General features: G+C 38.2%; 1 protein-coding gene across 3 annotated transcripts in view; it reads right to left on the minus strand.

Moving 5' to 3' along the window:
* KCNIP4 (potassium voltage-gated channel interacting protein 4) overlaps positions 1-21,056 on the minus strand; it is a 1,107,330-nt gene that overhangs the window by 492,518 nt on the left and 593,756 nt on the right. Inside the window, exon 1 of one of the 3 annotated variants that reach the window (XM_027600589.2) lies at positions 17,271-17,477. The exons of the other annotated variants lie outside the window; for them this stretch is intronic. Within the exon in view, the coding sequence (XP_027456390.2) occupies positions 17,271-17,370 (100 nt within the window). The 5' untranslated portion in view covers positions 17,371-17,477. Of the gene's footprint in view, positions 1-17,270; positions 17,478-21,056 lie in introns of those variants that run through there. 3 annotated transcript variants of the gene reach the window in all.

Below are 21,056 nucleotides of genomic sequence, written 5' to 3' on the forward strand. Positions count from 1 at the left end.
TCTATTTTTAAATTAAATATTAATTCAGACTAGGATAACAAAGTCAAGCCTATTTGATACCCTTCTTTAATCCTGCTTTTAATGAATAGGTAAAAATAATTTTTAATTACATGCATTATTTAAATAGCATCTGACAAACTTGGATGTTGCTTGAAAATAGTTGACTTCTTCCAGCATTTTAAATACTCCCCACTCCAAATCTCCTTTAGACTAAAACTCTCTGTGAATAAAGATTTGCTCAGAAATTTGGTTCAGACCCCAATCACTACACATTCCAAATGAGTCCGTCTGAATTTCAGAGAAATTACTATGTCTTTTTTAAATTTCTTAAATCAGAAATAAAATAATAAAGGCAAGTGAAATTTGATGTTAGAAACTACAGTTTAAACAACAAACAAACAAAACCAAAGCCTGACATAATGCCTGTTATACAGCATTGCACAAAAGAACTGGCTTCATTCCAACAATGGCATGACTTATTGCAATAATACAAAGCACTGTCTATAAAGAATGACAAACTCTAAATGAAAATTGCTCAGTCTGAGCTTCTGGAACCTATGTTCATCCATTTCTGTCCTTCCCCCAATTCAGCATCCTTTCCATTGAAATGCAGATATTCAAAGGGATTTCTATGTCCGATAGTTATCTTGCATACATCTCTTTTCCCCTTATCTCTCTTATTTTGCCTATTTTGAAAGCCAGGTTCAGAGCTCTCAGCTGTGGAATAGCCAAGAGTTCAGAACATTTGGAGTCAAAAGAATGTTTGATTGTGTGTGCATTTCATGCAAAAACATAAAATGCTACCCTGGATGCCTGCATGTGATAAGGCCACCACCGTGCCCTGTTACAATGACACAGTCATTCGTTGAGTAGGTGAGAATTAACATGGCTTGAGCATATTATGTGATAAATGGCACCCCAAACTGGCTACATCTTGAGCCATGAAAGTGACAAAATGGGGAGATAAGGTATATTGCTTTGGGGTAAAGGAAATATGAGGCCAAAACCAAGTCCCTGGATATATTTTCTCTGAAAAGGGAATCACATAGACTGAGGCATCTTCTATCCTATTTTAAACCATAGCCAGAAACATTTCTCTTCAATGAGCAATTTGCAAAACACTTCCCCAGGGATTCCTGATGTCTGTCAGAAACCTCTCTGTATATTTCTTTCCATTCATTGGAGAGAAGAGAAGGGAGGTAGCATTTGTGAAATATGCTTATGCTTTTCATCTGTTATTTAATTTTTACAATGAATCTTTGGGGATATGATTATCCTGACAAGAAAACTGAATTACATTAAAAATAAAACAAAAGGTAAAAGAATTAATACAGATTCACTGAAGAACAGAGCTTAGAGTCAAATCCAGACCCTTTTGACCCAGAAGTTTGTGTTCTTTCCACTCTTTTATGCTGCCTATAGCTTAACACAACATTTCCCAAATGTGTCCTGTTGGATGTTAATGGGAAGCAAGCATTGTTTAAGAGTTTAGCAAGGCCAGTTTGTTTATAAGACTTTCCAACACTTTTAATATGTCTAAGTATATTCTGTGTCTCCACCAGGGACCTACAGTTCAGTGTTTCTAAAACTCCAGGACCTTAGCGGCCTTTTCCTCCCTGACCTTCAAACTCTATTGAAAATACTTTAGAAACTGGTATTACTCCAGGAGTACTCTACAAGAAGAGAAGAGAGAATAGAGACCCAAAGCGCTTAAGTTTTTATTTCACAGACTTCTGCATTGCCCAATTTAAAAAATATATTGTATTTATTTATTTGAGAGCGAGAGTGAGAGAGAGAGCATGAGCAGGGTCAAAGGAACAGGCAGAAGCAGGCTCCCCTCTGAGAAGGGACCCTGATATGGGGCTTAAGCCCAGAACCCTGGGATCATGAGCTGAATCGAAAGCAGATGCTTAACCGACCGAGCCAGACAGGTGCTCCTGAATTGCCCAAAATTTTATGAACTTGGATTAATTTGGGAAAGAAAATACAAAGTATCATTTATATGAATCAAGATAATACCATTATAATAATACTAATGACACTATGCATATTCTCATTAGAATGTATTTATAAATATATGAAAGTAAATATGCACTCAACCAAGTTCTGTATCTCTAATAATCACTATGTAAAGGCAGACATGAGTATTATAATAATAAAGCAATAATAGAGTTATGTAAGGCCAGGCACTGTCCTAAGGACCTGGTATATATTAATTAATTTAATCATCATAACAACATTCTGAGATAAACATTATTTTCTCCACATGACAGATGAGGAACCTGGGGCACAGGTAAGTTAATTCATTTCTCAGAAGTCCTACTGGTGACTTGCCCAAGCAAGTGTACAATAGAACCTGGTACCAAATGGTCTTCTACTGACTCTATACTGCTTATGACCCTCACCTAAGACTGCTTTGCAAAGGAGTCTAGATGCCTTTGGAAGGTTTCTTTAGACTAATAAGGGCTCCTACTATATGTACTTCTCTTCTTTAATGTCCACCTTTCCCACATTCTACCCCCTTGTTACTGGAAATTATATATATAATATATAAAATTTTATATATATTATATATATAATATATAAAAATGATTTAGAATAAAAAATATAAAATTTGATATAGCAATGTCAAAGTAGTATTTAATAGTCATTTATCTGACTTTCCTATTCACAGCCATTTGCTGAGTATCTACTAAGTACTGCTGTGGGGATTTAAGCATTCATTAAAAACCTCCTGCCCAAAAAAAGGTATTTGGGTCTACTGGGGAGGAAAGATGCTTGGCTACCAGAAGCTGGGTTTGCTCCACCAGTGGCAGGATATGTGTGGACTCATGCACAGCCTCTCACGAGGTCCTGCTTGTTCCCAGAGTCATATGTACAGCTATAGGGTGACTGGCCCAGGGGTAGCCAAGAGCTCAGCACTGACTCAGAGCACGGCTGCCCTGCAAGGTGCTAACTGAACCTATAACCTGCCTTTTTTTTTTTGAAGGGTTTAACCATGCACAGATGTGTGCTTAGGCTATAAGCAAAACACAGGCAAAACAACATAAGATGAAAGAAACTTAAGGTAAAATAGAGGCCACGATCACTATTTAAAAAAGAAAAAAATGGACTAACCACTTAGACTCAATTTGGAAAAAGGATTGACAATTATTAATAAAAATAAGAGCAAATGCTTAGACAGTGCTTATCCTGAGCCAGGCACATCAGGTGCTTTATATATATTAACTCATTTAAACTCAAAACCGTACCATACCAATATTATTATTATCTCCTTTTTACTGACGAGGAACCTGAGGCACAGAAAGGATAAATGGTGTGCTCAGGATTACAAAGTGGGTAAATGTCTGGACTGAGGTTCAAAGTCGGGCCATCAGACCCCAAGGTGCAGGCTCCTAACACCATCAGGCCACACAAGTATGGGTGGAGTGGCCCTTCTCAGCTGGCTACTGCGCTTGATATTGTACATACCTCAGCTCATTATTCTTCATGGGAAGGCACTGAGGTTGGTCTGATCTCCAATTCTTGGTAAGAACTAACTAGTAGATAACTAATACTGGCCGAGTCTGGATGAAAACACAAGACTGAAAAAGAAAGGAAGGAAGGAAGGAAGGAAGGAAGGAAGGAAGGAAGGAAGGAAGGAAGGAAGGAAGGAAGGAAGGAAACACAGACTGCAACCAGTGCTATGCTCTTTCCATAGCACCAACATTTTGGAGGAGTCATGCTTGGACTTATATTTTGTCAAAGCACTTATCGTATCTTACTTTGTATCCCCAGATTATGGCCAAGAGCCTCAAAGTAGGGTTTTTTATGTCCCAAATTGCACCGATTTGAATCAAGGTCAACCTGGTCTCCTCCACGTTAATTATTCAAGAAAAAAAAATCTAGTAATGAAAAAGGAAAATTACACGGATCATCCCTACGGCTGAATTTTATAAAGTACTTTTGAAAGAAAGAAAGAAAGAAACAAACAAACAAACAAACAAAATGTGTGGGAACTACTTCGAATTCCTTGCTGGGAAACCATGCATAATGGAATCTTTGCCTGGGTCTTCAATACTTCCTTGTACTTCTTGAGGCCCCTTTCTGTCCCTCCTTTCCTTTTAATCTGTTGACCATATTAAATAATTCGTACCTAGGCTTTCGCATGAATGGTGCCCACTCAGATGCAAGCAAGCTGCTATCCAAGAAAGAAAATCACTGAGGAGCTCAGAAGGGAGGGGAAGCAGAGAATGGCCAAGCAGCAGCAACCACTGCCCCCTGCACACTCTGCATCGCCCCAGCCCGGTCCACATATCAGACACCCAGTTCAATTTCCCCTTTCAGAGGAAATGAAGCAAAACACATCAATAGAGTGAACTGGTTTATTCCTAAGAATCATAAAACTACAGTTCCTCGTAAAAGGTATAGAAAATGAGCTCCTCTTTCAGGTAAGTGAGGCTCTTAGGCAAAATATCAATTCCTAGTCCCTTGGTAACTTCTTGACGTAGGAATATTTATAGAGACATCTCTTTATCAACTACTGAGGACACTGTTCAACTTGAAGTTGGAAAATGACTTCAAGGTATGAAAATCTGTCCTTAGTTCCAGATGTTTCTTCTGAGTTATCTTATTTTTAAAGATAAAACAAACACACATAGAACTCTTCACTTTAAATATGTTTTGGATCCAAAAAAAAATGTTTTTCATTTTAAATTGATAAATGACTATGCCCCAATGTGCACTGTGTTTTTCCTATTGGAAAAACAAATAATGTGCATTTTGTACTGATATTCTTTTCCTTTTAAAAGTAGCCTCTAAAAATTATACAAAAATATGTCAAAAATGTCCAAGCTCAAGGAAAAAATGAAAAACACTGGTATTTGCCAGTCTCATGGGACATTTGCTGGGTAAATCGGGGAGTTGATTCATATGCAGAGGAAATGAGGCTCTTGACCCAAATGAATAAATTCAGAATTGAAGGATGGCCAAGGGAGATGCCACTGAGCAGGTGAGGGAGGAGCCTGTGCTTAGGAAGCACAGCAGGTGAGGGGGGACACAGAAGAGGTAGCCAGGAAACCACAGACAGGGCCTTTCCATACCCAAGGAAGGAGGTACACAGCGACCTGGTGACCAAGACCCAGGCATAGGTAAGACCATTCACCTGGGCACTTATTAGAGACCAGAATTAGTCATTTAAGCACTTTGTCTATTAATATATGTGTTTGTTTCAGGCAATAGTCTGTGAGCAAGATCCAGTGGAAGATTTTATAGGAGAAATAGAGGATCAGGAAGGTTAAATAACTTGGCTAAGACCACACAACTAGTTACAGTAGAGATTGCAGTTGGGGATTTTTTATTCAAAGGCATAGCCTACACTTAAGTTCCATTACCCCTCTACTGCTCTTTTCCATGGCACCCCTCTCCTCCTTTGCACTTAGACACATGCTTAAATATAAACCTATGTCCTAAGGAATCTTCACAGGTCTTATTCAAAAGAATCAAGAATCTGTTTCTTCAATGAGCTCAATGGCTTATTCTCTTAACTAATAAACTTCATAACTTATGTTCTTGGAGTGTGTGTGTGTGTGTGTGAAGTATAAGTATATGTACTCATGAGTCTAATATATATTGACACAACTATATTTGTGCCCAAGTGTCTATGTGTACATGAACACACAAAGTTACATACCTCATTGGTTTTGACAGCCATTGAACACACATTTTTTAAGGTAAGGCATCAGATCTGTGGCTCATAGATACTGAATTTTTTTTTTTTATTTATTTATTTGACAGAGAGAGAGAGAGAGAACGAGAGCAGGAACACAAGCAGGGGGAGTGGGAGAGGGAGAAGCATGCCTCCCGCCGAGCAGGGAGCCCAATGTGGGGCTCGATCCCAGGACCCTGGGTTCATGACCAGAGCTGAAGGCAGATGCTTAATGATTAAGCCACCCAGGTGCCCCTAGATACTGAATTTTCTAAAAGTTAGTAAAAGACTGGTGGCTAAAAGTTGCAGAAGTGACTAAAACTAGCACAAATTCATCATCATTAAAAATATCTAAAAAAAAATCTGATGAATAAAGTTTTCTTTTTGAAACTCAGAATTTAATCAGAAAGTCCCTTTCTGTGTATTTGAACTTTACTGCATTTATGAAGGCACAGTACATATACAACTTTAGGGAATTCATCAGCTGTTTGAAGAGCAGCCTGAGAGTATTTTCTCAAGCATTTTCACAATACACCAGTGTTTATAAACACTTTGTTGGAAGCCCATCCCAAGCAATTTTACGAGATATTTTGATGTATGACCATGCAGTTGAGAGATGAAATTTTCAGTCACTGTCCTCTGCCTCATCATACAAATGGAGGACACAATTCCCAGCTGGTTCAATTTCAAGTCTTCTGTAGCCTCTATATCTGTTTTTGCATATTTGGGGGTTGTACTAAGCATATCTTCTCTAATTTCCTTGTGATTTCTCCCATTCTCCTATCTGTTACCCTATTCTGCCCTTCTCTCTGAACGTATCTAGAAAGAATGATCTTGTAGCAATGTACGCATGAGGGTGCTTACTTCATTCAAGTCAGGGCGCGTCTTCTTTTAAAATTATGACCACGGACCTCAAATGGGCACTAAGCACTGCCCGGTAATCTTCTCATATTTTCTCAGTAAATTCACTTCCCCAGGCTCTGAAAAGACCATACTGCACTTTCTGTCTCCTTAAAACATCCATTACTTGCCACTCCACAAATGCTTTTCACTTCACCCCATTTCATATTAACAGAAGAAAACAATCAGACACAATGTCTCTCAACTTCCCATTATGAATGTATGCATATTGACACCAATATTCTCTGCTTTTCCCAACACATAATGCAGGGAAGGAGACTCTCTGCTGCAACAAAGACCAGCTCCTCTACCAAAGCAGGGATCTCTATTTTTGTGCCTGTCGTATGCCCAGTCCCTAGAACAGCATCTAGTAGAAGTTTGGCAAATATAAGTTGAATGAATGAATGAATGATGCTTATGAATATGAAAGGGTCCATGAAGAGGAGGACAGTGCAAACACAAAGATTTCTAGGGGGTGGTACTCCAAATCTATAGCATATATCTAGATACACAAATAAAATATATGATAAATAATAGATGATGTTTGCTTATGCTTCATTTCCTTCGTCTTTGTCTTATCTGGCTTTTACATGGGATCTAACAACTAATGACCACATTTGTAGAGCACAGTAATAGAGCCAGGCACTGTCCACTCATTGCGATTAGTCTTCCCAACAATGAAAAACTTACATACACTGAAACTGAGGCTCAAATAGATGAAGTAAGTTGCCCAAGGTCAACTAGTAAGTGAAGGAGGTAGGATTCAAATCCACATCTGTCTGATGTAAGTCTGTGCTTTCTCCACTCAGCCATGCTGTCAGTTGGCCCCTGAAGCCCTCCAGCAGGTGTAAGCCCAACTAGTTTCTGAGTCAGTTCTGTGGGCAACAGAACTGCATTCCCCTCACCATGAGCAAGGCCTAGAAACATCATGCTGCCAAATGATCTTATCTTCACGCAGTCAGTCAGTCATGAAGTCTGAGTAGCCACAGAAATAGGCAGAGACATGAGAACCCCTAAGGGGAACTTCAGATCCAGCTTCCTGTCTTGCAGGATGGGTCTTACTTTCTGTGTCCCTAGCCATGAACTCTAACCATGGCAAGAAAGGCAAGACCTTCTGAGCTCACAATAGGGGTGGTTCTTGGTTTTGTGGGGCCTAAATCTTATATAATTTGAAGGAGAAATTTCTATAAGAAAAAATTAAAAAATCACATATACAAAATTTGGCATGTAAGTTGATCTTTATTTGAAATATGAATGGGAAGGGGCCCACACACTTGAGGGACTCTGTAGCTTAAGCTTCATTTATCCCAAGATAATTCTGTCTTTGACTATGACCAAGCCCTATCTAAAGACAGGTACGTGATGGTTTAGAACCTGTGCTCTCAGATTGACAGCATGGATTTGTTTTTTGTTCGTAATGATTTTATTTATTTGAGAGGAAGAGAGAGAGAGAGAGAGAGAGAGAGAGAGAGAAAGCATAAGTAGGGGGAGGGGTTCTATCCCAGGACCCAGATGCTTAACTGACTGAGACACCTAGGTGCCCCGACGGCATGGATATGAATCCCAGATAGACCACTTCTAGATCTTAGACCAGGATTAAAACTTCTGGAACAGGGGCGCCTGGGTGGCTCAGATGGTTGAGAGTCTGCCTTCAGCTCAGGTCATGATCTCCAGGTCCTGGGATGGAGCCTCACATCTGGCTCCTTGCTCAGCGGGGAGTCTGCTTCTCCCTCTGCCTTTCCCCCTGCTTATACTCTCTGTCTCTCTCTCTCTCAAATGAATAAATAAAATCTTTAAAAAAATAAATAAAACTTCTGGAACAAACACTTTCTCATTTGTTAAATCTTCAATTATATAATTGGTTCATAAAAATTATTGTCAACATGACTAATGCATACAAAATGCTGGCCATAGTGCCTGGCAGACATTCAACAAAGTGCTCATTAGGTGTCACTGGTGTTCCTAGCAACTGATACCGTCTTCTTGCTCACCTGATCCGGGACTTCTCTACCTGAGGCCCCACTCCTATGTTCCTTTGATGGCTTCCTCAATGCCTGAGCACCAGGTACTTGGATTTACCCTGTGTCTTCACCATTGTGGATCACATTTTGGCATATCTCATCAGTTTCTGTCAGGAGTCTTGTTTCTACTTACGTACTGGAAAAGTCCCCTGTCTTCCTGGGCATAACCCGATAAAACTAGAAAATAGCAATACGATGAAAAAACGTTCACAATATAGTCTTAAGTAAATAAAGAGCCAGAATTCCTGTAATTATGGCTAATGAGATTATTCTTACAGGGTTTTATAAAAATTGGATATAATAAATATATAAAACTATTACCTCCTCACCTAGAATATGATTTCTCACTCAATCACAGATGATGTACTTAGTATGCTATCTAAGGCTACCAATTAGTTTTGTCATTTCTAACAAGTCATTTAACCTTCCTGGGCCTCAATTTACTCATAAAATGAGGGGGCTGGACTACAGTCGCTATGATTCTTGCTAGTTCCCCCCAAAAATAGTAGTAGTACAAATATCTGGGATAAAAATGTATTATTCTCATCTCAATGTGGAATATGCCAATTTGAATATTTATCTTTGAAGCTACTATGTGGGGGAGGAGGAGTTACTTAAAGGAAAACAACATGACTTTCCTTTTTTGTGAAATTTGCATTTTTGCCTTCACTGTCATAATACTCCCACTGTGGCAGGTGCTCAAGGAATATTATTCGAAATTTTTAAAATGCCTTCTCTAGTAAAGTCTTATTAAAACAATTTACAATGGTCCTGTAGATGCAATTAAGAGTGGGGTTTATGTCCCAGGATCTCGAAGCAGCCTGGTAAGGAGAAATGAAGGCGACTTGCTCACTTGCCCCAGCTGGCTGGAGGAAGGGCAGATCTAGCTTTACCACAAGGAATGAATAGTTTAGCCTGAGCATATGTGAAAAATCGGTCATGAGAAATAAAGGCCATTTTTCCAGGTAAGAGAGTTCTGACAAAAGATAATGAATTAATGTCTTGGCAGGTGTCTGAGGAAGGGCAAAGGGGTTTCTGTCTATCCCATGCTGAGATTGGTGTAGGCAGATATGGTCTGGACACTGGTATCAAGGCCTATAAAAGAAACTTGAATGGAATACTTGGAGACACTCCCTATCCTAATCTCTCAGTAGCTTTCCAGTATAAATAAGAATAAAACTCAAAGTTCTTATAATCGTCCAGTATGACATGACCTTGGCCATCCCTCTACTGCTTCTACTACCCTCACTAGCTCACCCTGCTTCAGTTCCATTAGACTTCCTGTGCTCCTTGAACACAAGAAACACACTTCCGGCCAAAGGCTCTTATACTCGGCCATCTCTTTGCCTGGAATCCTCTTGTTCTAGACTCTACTGGTCTCACACACTCATTTCTTTCAAGTGTTGGCAGAAAAGTCAGTTCTTCAGAAAGGTCTTCTCTGACTACACTATTTTTTTAAATTTATTTATTTATTTGAGAGAGAGAGAGCGAGAGCAAGCACAAACAGGGGATGAGGGAGAAGGAGAAGCAGATTCCCTGCTGAGTGGGGCTGGATCCCAGGACCCTGAGATCATGACCTCAGTCAGTCACTTAGACTGAGTCACCCAGGTGGCCCTGACCATTCTATTATAAATAACACCCCTGTTTGTAACCCCCATTATATTTTGTACTTGTCGCTATTAAATATCTGATTATATATCCCGTGTTTATCTTTTTGTTTTGCTTCCTCAATAGTACATAAATTCCTCAAGAACCTAGATTGTGCTCATTACTCTTCCCAGAACAATGTATGGAGCAAAGTAGAGGCACATATATTTAGGGAATGAATGAATGAATGAATGAATGAATGAATGAATTCTACTATAACTACTCTGTCTTCCATACATTTTTATAGTATTTATAGTTTATCCCAAAATTTAGCAGATTTAGCAAGAAAGGAAATTTTATGTTTTTGCTTAAGGCTGCATCCCCAGTGTCTAGAACAGTGACTGACACTTAGGAGTTGCTCTATAAATAATCTTAAATATTATTTACTATGAAAATAAAGAAGTTCCTGTACTGTAGTTTCAAGAAAGAAAATGAATGGTTTTTGATTAGAGTAACAAGTACCACCAGAATCAGTTTTAAATCCAACCAAATTGATCAATGACAACTTCCTAGTAGTAGACACTGCTCTTTGGAAAGCCTAAAACCCTGTAAAACATTGGCAGTGAGTTGCTCTGAGCAACTGCACCCTACAAGTGCAGCTTAGCAAGCAATGAATTCAGCTTCTAGTTTCAGATATTGAGTGGTCGCCTCCTTTCTTTGGAAGAAAAGTTGATAGCGCCTGGCCGTAACGGCCAAACACACAAACCGTTCAAAACATCCACAGGGTTCTACGCCCACACAAATAAAAACTCAGACCAATCCGCACAACAAACAAAAGAGGGAAGTGCTATGGTTATTCCCATTTAAGATATAAAGAAACTGAGGTATAGAAGGTTGGGGAGCTGACATCAAGGCAACTAATATGTATGAGAGCTGGGATTTAATTATTACTAAATCCAATTATTTTGGCTTCAGAGTTTGTGCTCTTAGCATCTCTATTCCAAGATCTCTCTGTAAAAAATGGAACCTACAATTGGTACTGTGTCAGCAGTAAGATTTGTTTTGATGATGAGTCTCCTGACTTGTTCAAAGGCTTTTCAAATAATTACATCCAAAAGCCTGGATGATAGGGGTGAATTTCAAATGGGGAGGCCAAGGTAGGCTCTGTGAGATGGTAGGAGCTGTGAATGAAGTAAGGGGTTTAGCGTCCTGTTTTTAATAATCAGAGTGAAGAACAATGAGGATAACTGCCCTCGTGATTTACCTATATATTTACTGGGTATTAAGCCTGGACCTTCCAGAAATTCATCCACTGGGACACTGAATGGCTATCAGGTGGTAACAATTCTCTACCATTAACTTATACAGACAAATCATCAAGGTGAAAAACACCTCAATTTACATCCTCAGCTTAAGGGTCCTTTGTGGTAGTGCCTATTGCTAATGATAAAACTACACCAGGAATCAACTTACCGTCAACCAAGTCTTAGAATCCTTGAATTTTACGGTATTGGTCCACTAGCAAAATAACTTAGGAGAGCTGTTCTTATGTTGGGTAAATATATTGTGGATCTTAGATCATGTTTGAAGTTTATTTTCTGAGTGTAATCCATGAGATTTTTTTTTTCTCTGCAGAGAAGAGTTCTGTCAAAAACAAGTCATTTGGTAGTCATCTAATGTCTCTGGGACTCAGTGTTTTCATCGATGGAAGGATTGCTTTGGAATTTGCAAATTTCTGAAGAACTTTCCATTTCACGATGCCATGATAAGCCAGAACTTCAGTTATGTGATCTATAGATGTATCTTTCCTTTTCTGCCCTCTTCCTTATTTATTTATTTGTTTGTTTGTTTGTTTGTTTGTTTGTTTTGGTTGATTATCACAACTGCGTTTTTATATAGATGCCTCTACATAGAAGTAAAAAGAAATCAAATTTTTGAAAAGGAACTATTATTTTTTTTATTCTTTAGTGTATAGAAAGGTTTTATATTAGGTGTGGCTTCTATTTATCTGTGTACATTTTATCTTATTTTTGCATATTTATCTTCTGTAGTCATAGTGAACACCATCTGGACCATTGCCACCATGAAGATATGGGAACTAATCCAGATTCCTTCACTTATTCCCTTGTGACTTTGAGCGAAGTCTTAACCTTTCTGAATCTCCACTTTATCCACCAGTAAACCAGAACGAACACCTGCAAACTGGTCTGGTTGGTATGGTTATTCCAGGGCATGGCATAGGTAACCCTCCTCTCACCTTGTTTGTCCTAAAGATCCTCAACTAAGGAAAACTTTCTTCCTCTGTTGCCCTCTGTTCCCTGTAACTAGAATGCTCTGTGTTCCTTCTGCTCTATATCTGTTGATAAAGGCTGGAGTGTGTTTTCTGTCGATGATCATCCTGATCATGCTTCAAACCCCATTGAGGCTTGTGTTATGCTCTAAATCATTGTGGGTGCACCTACTCCAAAATCCTACTCCAGTATAAATCATCTTATCTTTGTTTGTCTCTAAGTGTGAGAATATACTAAGGCTCTGAATATACTTAGTCCTCTTCCTTAGTCACTTTTTAGACATTAATATTCTTGACATAAAGGAAATATTAACTATAAAAGACCCTAAAGATATTCAAATGGTATAAATATTCCTGATATTCCATTTCTAAGTGGTGTAAAAAGTATGCTTCAGTTTTACAATATCACCATAAATTATGTTTATATTTCTTAAGCATTACATTACAGTTTGGAAAAACTTTTCTGATCATTCAAATACCCATCAGCTTTGGAATACCATTGCATTTAGGAAAGCAGGATGTCAGGAGAATTAAAAAAAAAAGTCTGTTTTATGATTTTCAAACAATCTATTTGAGATGGAAATAATAGCCCCCTTCCAGGCATCTCCAGCCCCTTGGTCCTCAGTAGACATCATGAAATGTACACATAGTCAGTACTGTTTTCCAGTTGACCCAATTTATTAACAGACCCAACACATCCACACTTCTGTCAACAGCACAGGAGAATTAAGAACTTTGGTTCCAAAGATCCATCTCTGTGTATATGGCTAATACTTTGTTTAGGCCTCTTGAGGAAGCTTGCATTACAGTATTACAGATACCTGATAAATAAAGTGAGCTGAATAAATACAAAAGAAATTCTAATGCATATTCATTCTACAAAGGACTTAGATTATCAGCTGATTTCTTTTTGTCTTTTTATTGAAGACAATTACCAATTAAAGTGATTTTTTTCAAGTCATGTGTGTTATTGCATTCTTGTACAATCTTGCCTTTTACTAAGGTTGGTAGTAGGGAGAAGGATGGTCCTTTCTTAATTCAGTAACTACCTCAGCATGATTTAATACGTATTTGGATGAAAAGTAGATATTCTCACAGCCCAGTGTTGCATATAGAGATAATGAAATAGCTTTGCCATTAAAATTTTGATTCAATTTCTCCCTGGAATGTGTTAACAGAAAACCACTTTCATTTTTATAGCTGGAAAAGAGGCAATTTATTGTTGTGAGGTTTTAGGAGTTTTCCAAACCAGCATAACTGTGGAGCTTCCTAAACTCCTCGTTAAGAAGAAGAGAGAGCTTATGAATTCAAAACTCTGGCATTGTGTGATAGGCTCAAAACTGCTCAAGTTGAAACTATTATCTGTATGCATACTGACCGGGTATTAAGATTACTTTGTTTAAAAAGAAAAATTATTGAAATTTAACTGAATTACAAAAACCAACCAACCAAACAAACAAACACCAAAAAACAAAACAACTGACCTTTGAAATGTTAGTAAGTCATAACATGATGTGTTTATTTGTTATTGGAACTCCGTGTAAATTTTGAAAAACTCTACCACAAGGATGCCTAAAATAGCAGTCCCAAATGTCAAAGTCTAGAGCTACAGGAAAGGACATTTCTCTATTCTCCTGAAATACAATGAAAATCTCCTTGAAGTATGATGAATTATCCCACTAAGGAAGAGGAGGAAAGATCAGCCTCAAGCTGCACTGCATATCAATTCCCAAGTGGCCATTGATACCTATTTCATAAGAAAGGATATGTATTTAGAAATGACTAAGTTTTAACACCTGATAGACTCATAAACTTTTTGAAATGGAAAGTCCCATGGAGATTTTCAAGTCCAGTTTTCCCATTTTAGACAACTGAAGACATAAGGTGGCTTATCCGAGGTTAGAAAACAAGAGAGTGGCAGAGGAGGGGTAAGAAACTTTATTCCTACTGTTGTTTTTATTTTCTCATGTTAAATAATGTCACCTGCTAAATGCAACTCACTTTGTTTATAAATCTATGCCATGGGCCTACATGTAGCATTATGTGTTTATGCACATCACACAGAGACTGGAACAGAAGGACCCAGGACATCCAGGACCTAATCCCCAGTTCCTCTACAAAGAATGGAGCTCAAAGTACTCAAAGACAACCAAAAACAAATATTTCAGACTTTAATGTTACCAATTTATTTTGAAGTCCATTTACTTTCTATATATTTGAGGCAAGATAGTAACTACATTCTGCAAACATAGTATTTATATATATGCCCTTGAGAACACAATGCATATTACATATAAATACATAAAGAAAAAAACACTACATTCTGAATGATACCTACGCTGTAGAACAGTTATAAGGTTAGGAGAAAAGGTGTAATTGTTTAGGAAAAAAATTTCAAAATCATCCTCACAGGACTTTAACTTAGGTTCACATCTTTCTACTTAATACTCATATTTCTTTAACATGACCCTTGAACAGCCGGAACTGAGAAAGATGAAAGAAATCATTATCCCCAACTTAGATATGTAAAATGGTGGGCAAGGAAGGAAATTCCTATGTGAAAATAAATCTGAATGAAATGAGCATCAGTGTTTGTTTTTAAGAAAGTTCCAGAAAAATCTATGAAGATGCTATTTTGATATTAAATACTGTTTACTGTTTTCATTAATTAATATTAGGCTATAACTTCAGAGTGTGCATATTCTGATCTATAGATTCAAACCACATACAATAAAACATAAACAATTCAGTCCATTCATTTGCTTTATATCTCCACTAAGCAAAGTATGTGGCCAACTCAAATCTTATTTTGAAGGTTTTCTGACTCCAACATTCACTTTGGAAATAAGTCTTATACAAACTTCAAAATGGAAAGCACTATTGCTCTCTGTTTCTATCAACTTTTGCAAATTAAATATAATTCCTCCTTCGTGTGGTTATCAACATTTTACTATTTTAAAATACCTTTTCTAAAAAAATGCTGGAAATAAATCAGATATAAATTTTTACTGAAGTTTACTAGACAACACATTCTCTCCATAGTATTAGTACAGTATTAGCTTGGAAAATGCTGACATTGCAAAATATAAAATACAAGAAAGAAACCGTTCATACAAATCAATACAATTTGGAATATAAGTAATCAGGAAAAGGAAAAAAATAGTTTCATAAAGGTTAGAAGCCTTTAGAAGAAGGAAACACGTGGTCTCATTTGGGAAAATAAATGTTTGTGCTCCTGAAACAAAACTAATAATACAGTAGATTTGATTCCAAAATCCAGAGAAAAAGCCCTCAACAAAAGAGTATAAAGAATGACCACACACCATCGATGAAATCAGGTAAAACAAGTCCCTCCACATGGCTAGAAACACACTATTCCATGTTACTCTCAGACTCAAAAACAAACAAACAAACAAACAAACCCCAAACAAAACAAAACAAAAACCAAAAACCAGTCCATTAAAATGGGAGGTCCCTGTCACATTTGCAAGGTAAAATAACACAGTAAAGAACAGAAAAGCCAAACCAGGTTACTGGTTTTATCACGATGAACAAGATAAAATCAATTTTAAAGAACAGTCACTACTTTCAGAATTTAGAATTTATTTTCTTTTTAGCACTATACATGTTTCCATCACTGAGGGCTCTAAAAGAGCATTCTGCAAACTTACTTTAAAAACCTTGCTTTCCACCATCCCTTACCCCACAACGAGTTACGAATGTAGGTTTCCGATAACCTACATCAGAGTGACACACTTAACTGTAATTTGATGTTTGCTATTTGTAAATGCAATCATGTCACATGTGATAGTCTTCCTCTGGAAGACTGGATTAGTTGTGAACGTAAATACATTTAAAACATTTGCATTTTTACTCAAGTTTAAAATTTGAAGCAACACGAATATCAAAGCATAACTATGTCACATAACATCTAGGGATGCTTTTTTAAAATTGCTCTGACAACTTTAGAGAAACTATAACTAACTGTATGCAAACATGCTCTCAAATGTGTTCTGGGCACTAAGAAAATAATAACCTAACTTTACACAGATTCTCAAAGAAACATTTAATTCAGGAAAAATACAGGCAAGAACACAGCTTATTTTTATTTTTAGAAAGAGATGATTGCTAAGGAGAATAGGAGAATGAGCCTCTGATGAATATACACAGCAGCACTTGAAATACAAATGGCCATTTGGAATCTATGTTAAAATCTGTCATGAGTTGGGGACTCTGCCCCTTACACTCTACATTGAAATGTGAAGAGGTAATATTATAAATACTTCTCAAGACAACCTTACAAAAAGCCTGTCATATTTAGGCTCTAATCTTAAACCATAAGAAATTATAATAAATGTATATCTATTCCCATTTGATGAATGCATTTGCATAGCAACAAACAAATAGACCTCACAACATACCCAAATAAAATCTCCTCACGCAATAAAAGGGGATATTCGATTAAAAAGAAATCTAACATCGACATGGACTAGATGCTCTCAATATAACAGACATACCAATGATTAACCTTTAATTTCCTCAGTTTTGGTTCTCACATTTTGATTCAAAGTGTTTCTCATAGTTTTAATGTTCTGCTCTGAAAACGCTACTGAAACTTACAAAAAGTTTATTTTATTCGTCTGCCCTACTCTGACAAACCTGCCTGTCTTCATGTCCACCCCAGAGTAATATTTCTCTGATCTCATTTCAGATGCCTTTCACATTCACTTAAGAAAATTTATTGCAAAACAGAATTTTTAGAAGTCACTAAAAAGCACTCCCTTACCTTCTAAACCTGCTTCAATCAGCCCAAACTGTTCCAATAATTTAACAAAAAGCACAATGACGATCAGAACTGCTATCATTTCAAGCCCTTCCAAGTTCATGGTCAGCTAGGTCATGGTCCGACCACAGCCAGAGAGAAGAGCTCCTCTGCCTGGCTTTCTTTGTAAAGCCATTAAACTACATTAAGAAGGCTTCTGCCAGAGGAGAAGGGGAGGAGGAGAGGTTGAGGGAGAGAGAGAGAGAGAGAGAGAGAGGGGGGATGAGAGAGAGAGAGAGAGAGAGAGAGAGAGAGACGATGGGGGGGGGAGAGAGAGAGAAGGCAAAGGAGAGGAGATGGAGAGGCTGAGAGAAAGGGCGTGAATAAGAGAAATGCATTCATCCTGTCTAGTGTAGCAGAGGCAAGGAGCGGCAGCCGGATTAAGTGGGGCCTGTCAGAATTATCGGCTTCCTTGTTACCACTCTTACACACAGAGACAGCCACGCATGAAGTAACGCGCAGATCACCGAAGACCCCGAGGTCACCAGGACGGTCCCGAGGAAAGACGACGCGCGGCAGTGATCAGTGATGGCTCCGCGGCTCCAGGACCAGCGCGCCCGCCAGAGGCTTCTCTGGGCTGGTCAGTTGCCTTGGAAACGGAAACTAAGCAAGGGCAGGACTCCGGCTGCAGAGACCTACGGAACACCGCATCTTGAAATAGGAAGAGAAACCTGAAAATGCCGAGAGAGGCGGAGTGACAGCTTGGATTCGGCGGCTCCAGAAACACTGTTTACTAGTCAGGAAAAGCAAGTGTGCATTTTGCCCCAACTAGCTGAGCGCAGAGAGAAATGAGGCTTTAGAGACTCGACCAGGATTTATTTTCTTCTCAATAAGTTGCCTTATCCTAGGGCTGGGTCTGAGTCATTGTGAACTAATATTCTTGTTTGAGTAATATCTATCACACTGCTTCAGAGCATGAGTACAACAAACTAATAAATATTCTTAACATCAGTAAATTTTAGAGTTTAGCGGGTACCTTATGCATTAGCTCACTGCCACTCGATACACTGAAATAAATACTTCTTTTCAATGTGTACCTCCAATACTTTTTTTTTTTTAATTGATTTAAGTAAATTGAGAGGCAGAAAAAGTTTAACAACAACGACAACAAAAAATCAGAAACAAAACTTTGGAGTTTTCTGTCTTTATCCTGCACAATCACTTCATTCACCCCTCCCCCTTTACTGCCCAAATAGATCAGGTCTACATTAAAATACAGAATTTTGAAAACAAAACAAAACAAACAAACAAACAAACAAAAAACAGAGTTAGAAAGCATCTCGGAAAGCCAATCCAAGTCTCCTGTTTCATAGATGAACAAACTTAGGGCCAAGAAAAAGCATGAAAGATCAGACAAAGGCAAAGCAAGGTAGGAGGCAGGCACCCCTAACTCCTGGCTGACTTTTGAGGCAATATAGTGTAATGGTTCGGAGTATGGACTCCAGAGCCAGACTGCCTTGATTCAGGTGTAGGATCCCTGACTAGCTGTGTAACCTTGGGTAAGTTACTTAACATCTCTATGCCTTAATGTGCTCATCTGTATAAAGGGTGATGATAAAAGCACTTTTTTCATTATACTGTTGAGAGAATTAATGAATAGTGCTTTTAGAACGGAGGGAGAGCTCAATCACTAGCTCTTATTTCTATCACAAGTCTCTCCATGCTCTGTTCAAACCACAGGGTTGCCAAATTAGTCATTCTAGGTTGTAGCCCTCCGCTTGTCATTCCCTTAAAAAAAACCTTCCATGGCTCTTTATTTGCCTACTGAATAAAGTCCAAGCTCCTCTGCACAGCATCCCAGTCCTTCTATGATCTGGTACCATCTTGAGAATTTCACCTCATTGTCAGAACTTCAGTCCCTTGCCTTACCTGACAGCTCAGCTTCCTTCTCCCAAACTCACTCTGAGCTTCTCCATCTCCAAGCTTTGTTGAAAACACTATCTGTCTGGAAAATCCTTTCCTTACCCTCTCTGCCTGTCAAGTTCCTAAAACTCTCCCAGAAAACTTCTTCAAGCAGAATTGTAGGAAATCCCTCCCACTTTTGCGTCTTTACAGTCCTTTTTCTCTTACGATATGTTATATGACAGCCACTTGAGCACACCTCTTCACAGCTTAACGAGTAAGCTTCTAGAAGGCAGAAATCATGCCTTCTTTACCTTTATGTTCCCCACATGCCTCCATGAAGGGCACATTACAGTTCATAGGTATATCGAATAGATACATGTTGGATAACAATAGTCACCATTAATTGGGTAATTACCATATACCAGATCCTTTATATACATTGCTTTTCCCTCCTAGCCACTCTGAAAATAGGCATAATTAGATAAGATTTACAGAGAAACACTAAGCCTCAGAGAGTTTAAAATAGCAGGCTCAAGGTCATACCACTGGTGTGTGACAGGACCAAGTTTCCAACTCTGATTTGTTCAACTCAAAGCCCAATATTTTCCCCCATTATTCTACACAGCTTTAAACAAATTAAAAATCCAAACACTGGCACAAGTAGTTATCAGCCCAGGAATGAAGGTTATACCCCAAATGATCCTCCTAAACTGTTCTGTGACATTCTAATTAATCCACCAACCCCTGTAACTTTGCCACATGAGAAGTTTCCAGACTACTAGTTAAGTAAATTCCGGGATCTTCCTTCCTGCTCTTTCACAGGATCATTATTACTTAAACACACATCACCTCTGGTCTCCAAAGGGGATTGTTCTATGTTTTTCTACCCAAGGGAACTCAGTAGAGCCCTTCAACTTGCCCAGTAAATGAAAGTCAATGACCAGGTCCTTTGTGTTCATATTTAAAATTGATGTCCTGGCAACAAAATAAAAAAATGAACAAGTGGTACTACATCAAACTAAAAAGCTTCTACACAGCAAAAGAAACTATCAACAAATTAAAAGGCAACCTACAATGGGAGAAAATATTTGCAAACCATATGTCTGATAAAGTGTTACTATCTAAAAATATAAGAAACTCATACAACTCGATAGCAAACAAACAAACAATAAACAAAAACAACTTGACTAAAAAATGGGCAAAGTTCCTGAACAGACATTTTTCCAAAGAAGACATAAAAACGGCCATAGGCACATGAAAGGCACTCAACATCATTAATTATCAGGGAAATGCAAATCAAAACTTCCATAAGGTGTTACCTCACACCTGTTAGGATGGGTATGACCAAAAAGATAAGAGTGTTGGCAAGGATGTGGAGAAAAGAGAACTTTTAGGCACTGTTGGTGGGAATCCAATTGGTAGTGCCATTATGGAAAACAATACGAAGTTTCTTCCAAAAATTAAAGATAGAATTACCACATAATTCAGCAATTCCTCTTTTGGGTATATATCCAAAGGAAATGAAATCAGTACTTGAATACCTGCACTCTCCTGCTCATTGATTCATTACTCACAATAACCACGATACGGAAACAACCTAAGTGTCTGTTGATGAATGAACTAATGGAGAAATTGATACACACACACACACAGAGGAATATTATATGGCCTTCAAAAAGAAGGTAATACTGCCATTTGTGACAACCTGGATGAACATGGAGGGAATTATGCTAAGTGAAATAAGCTATGCCCCAAGAGAAAAATGCTGGATGATCTCACTTACATGTGGAATAGAAAAAAGGTTGAATTCACAGAAGCAGAGAGTATAACAGTGGTTATCAGGGGCAGGAAGGTGGGGCAAATGGGAAGATGCTGGTCAAAAGATACAAAGTTGCCGTTTGTAGG

The sequence above is a fragment of the Zalophus californianus genome, chromosome 2, assembly GCF_009762305.2.
Source record: "Zalophus californianus isolate mZalCal1 chromosome 2, mZalCal1.pri.v2, whole genome shotgun sequence".
NCBI lineage: Eukaryota > Metazoa > Chordata > Mammalia > Carnivora > Otariidae > Zalophus > Zalophus californianus.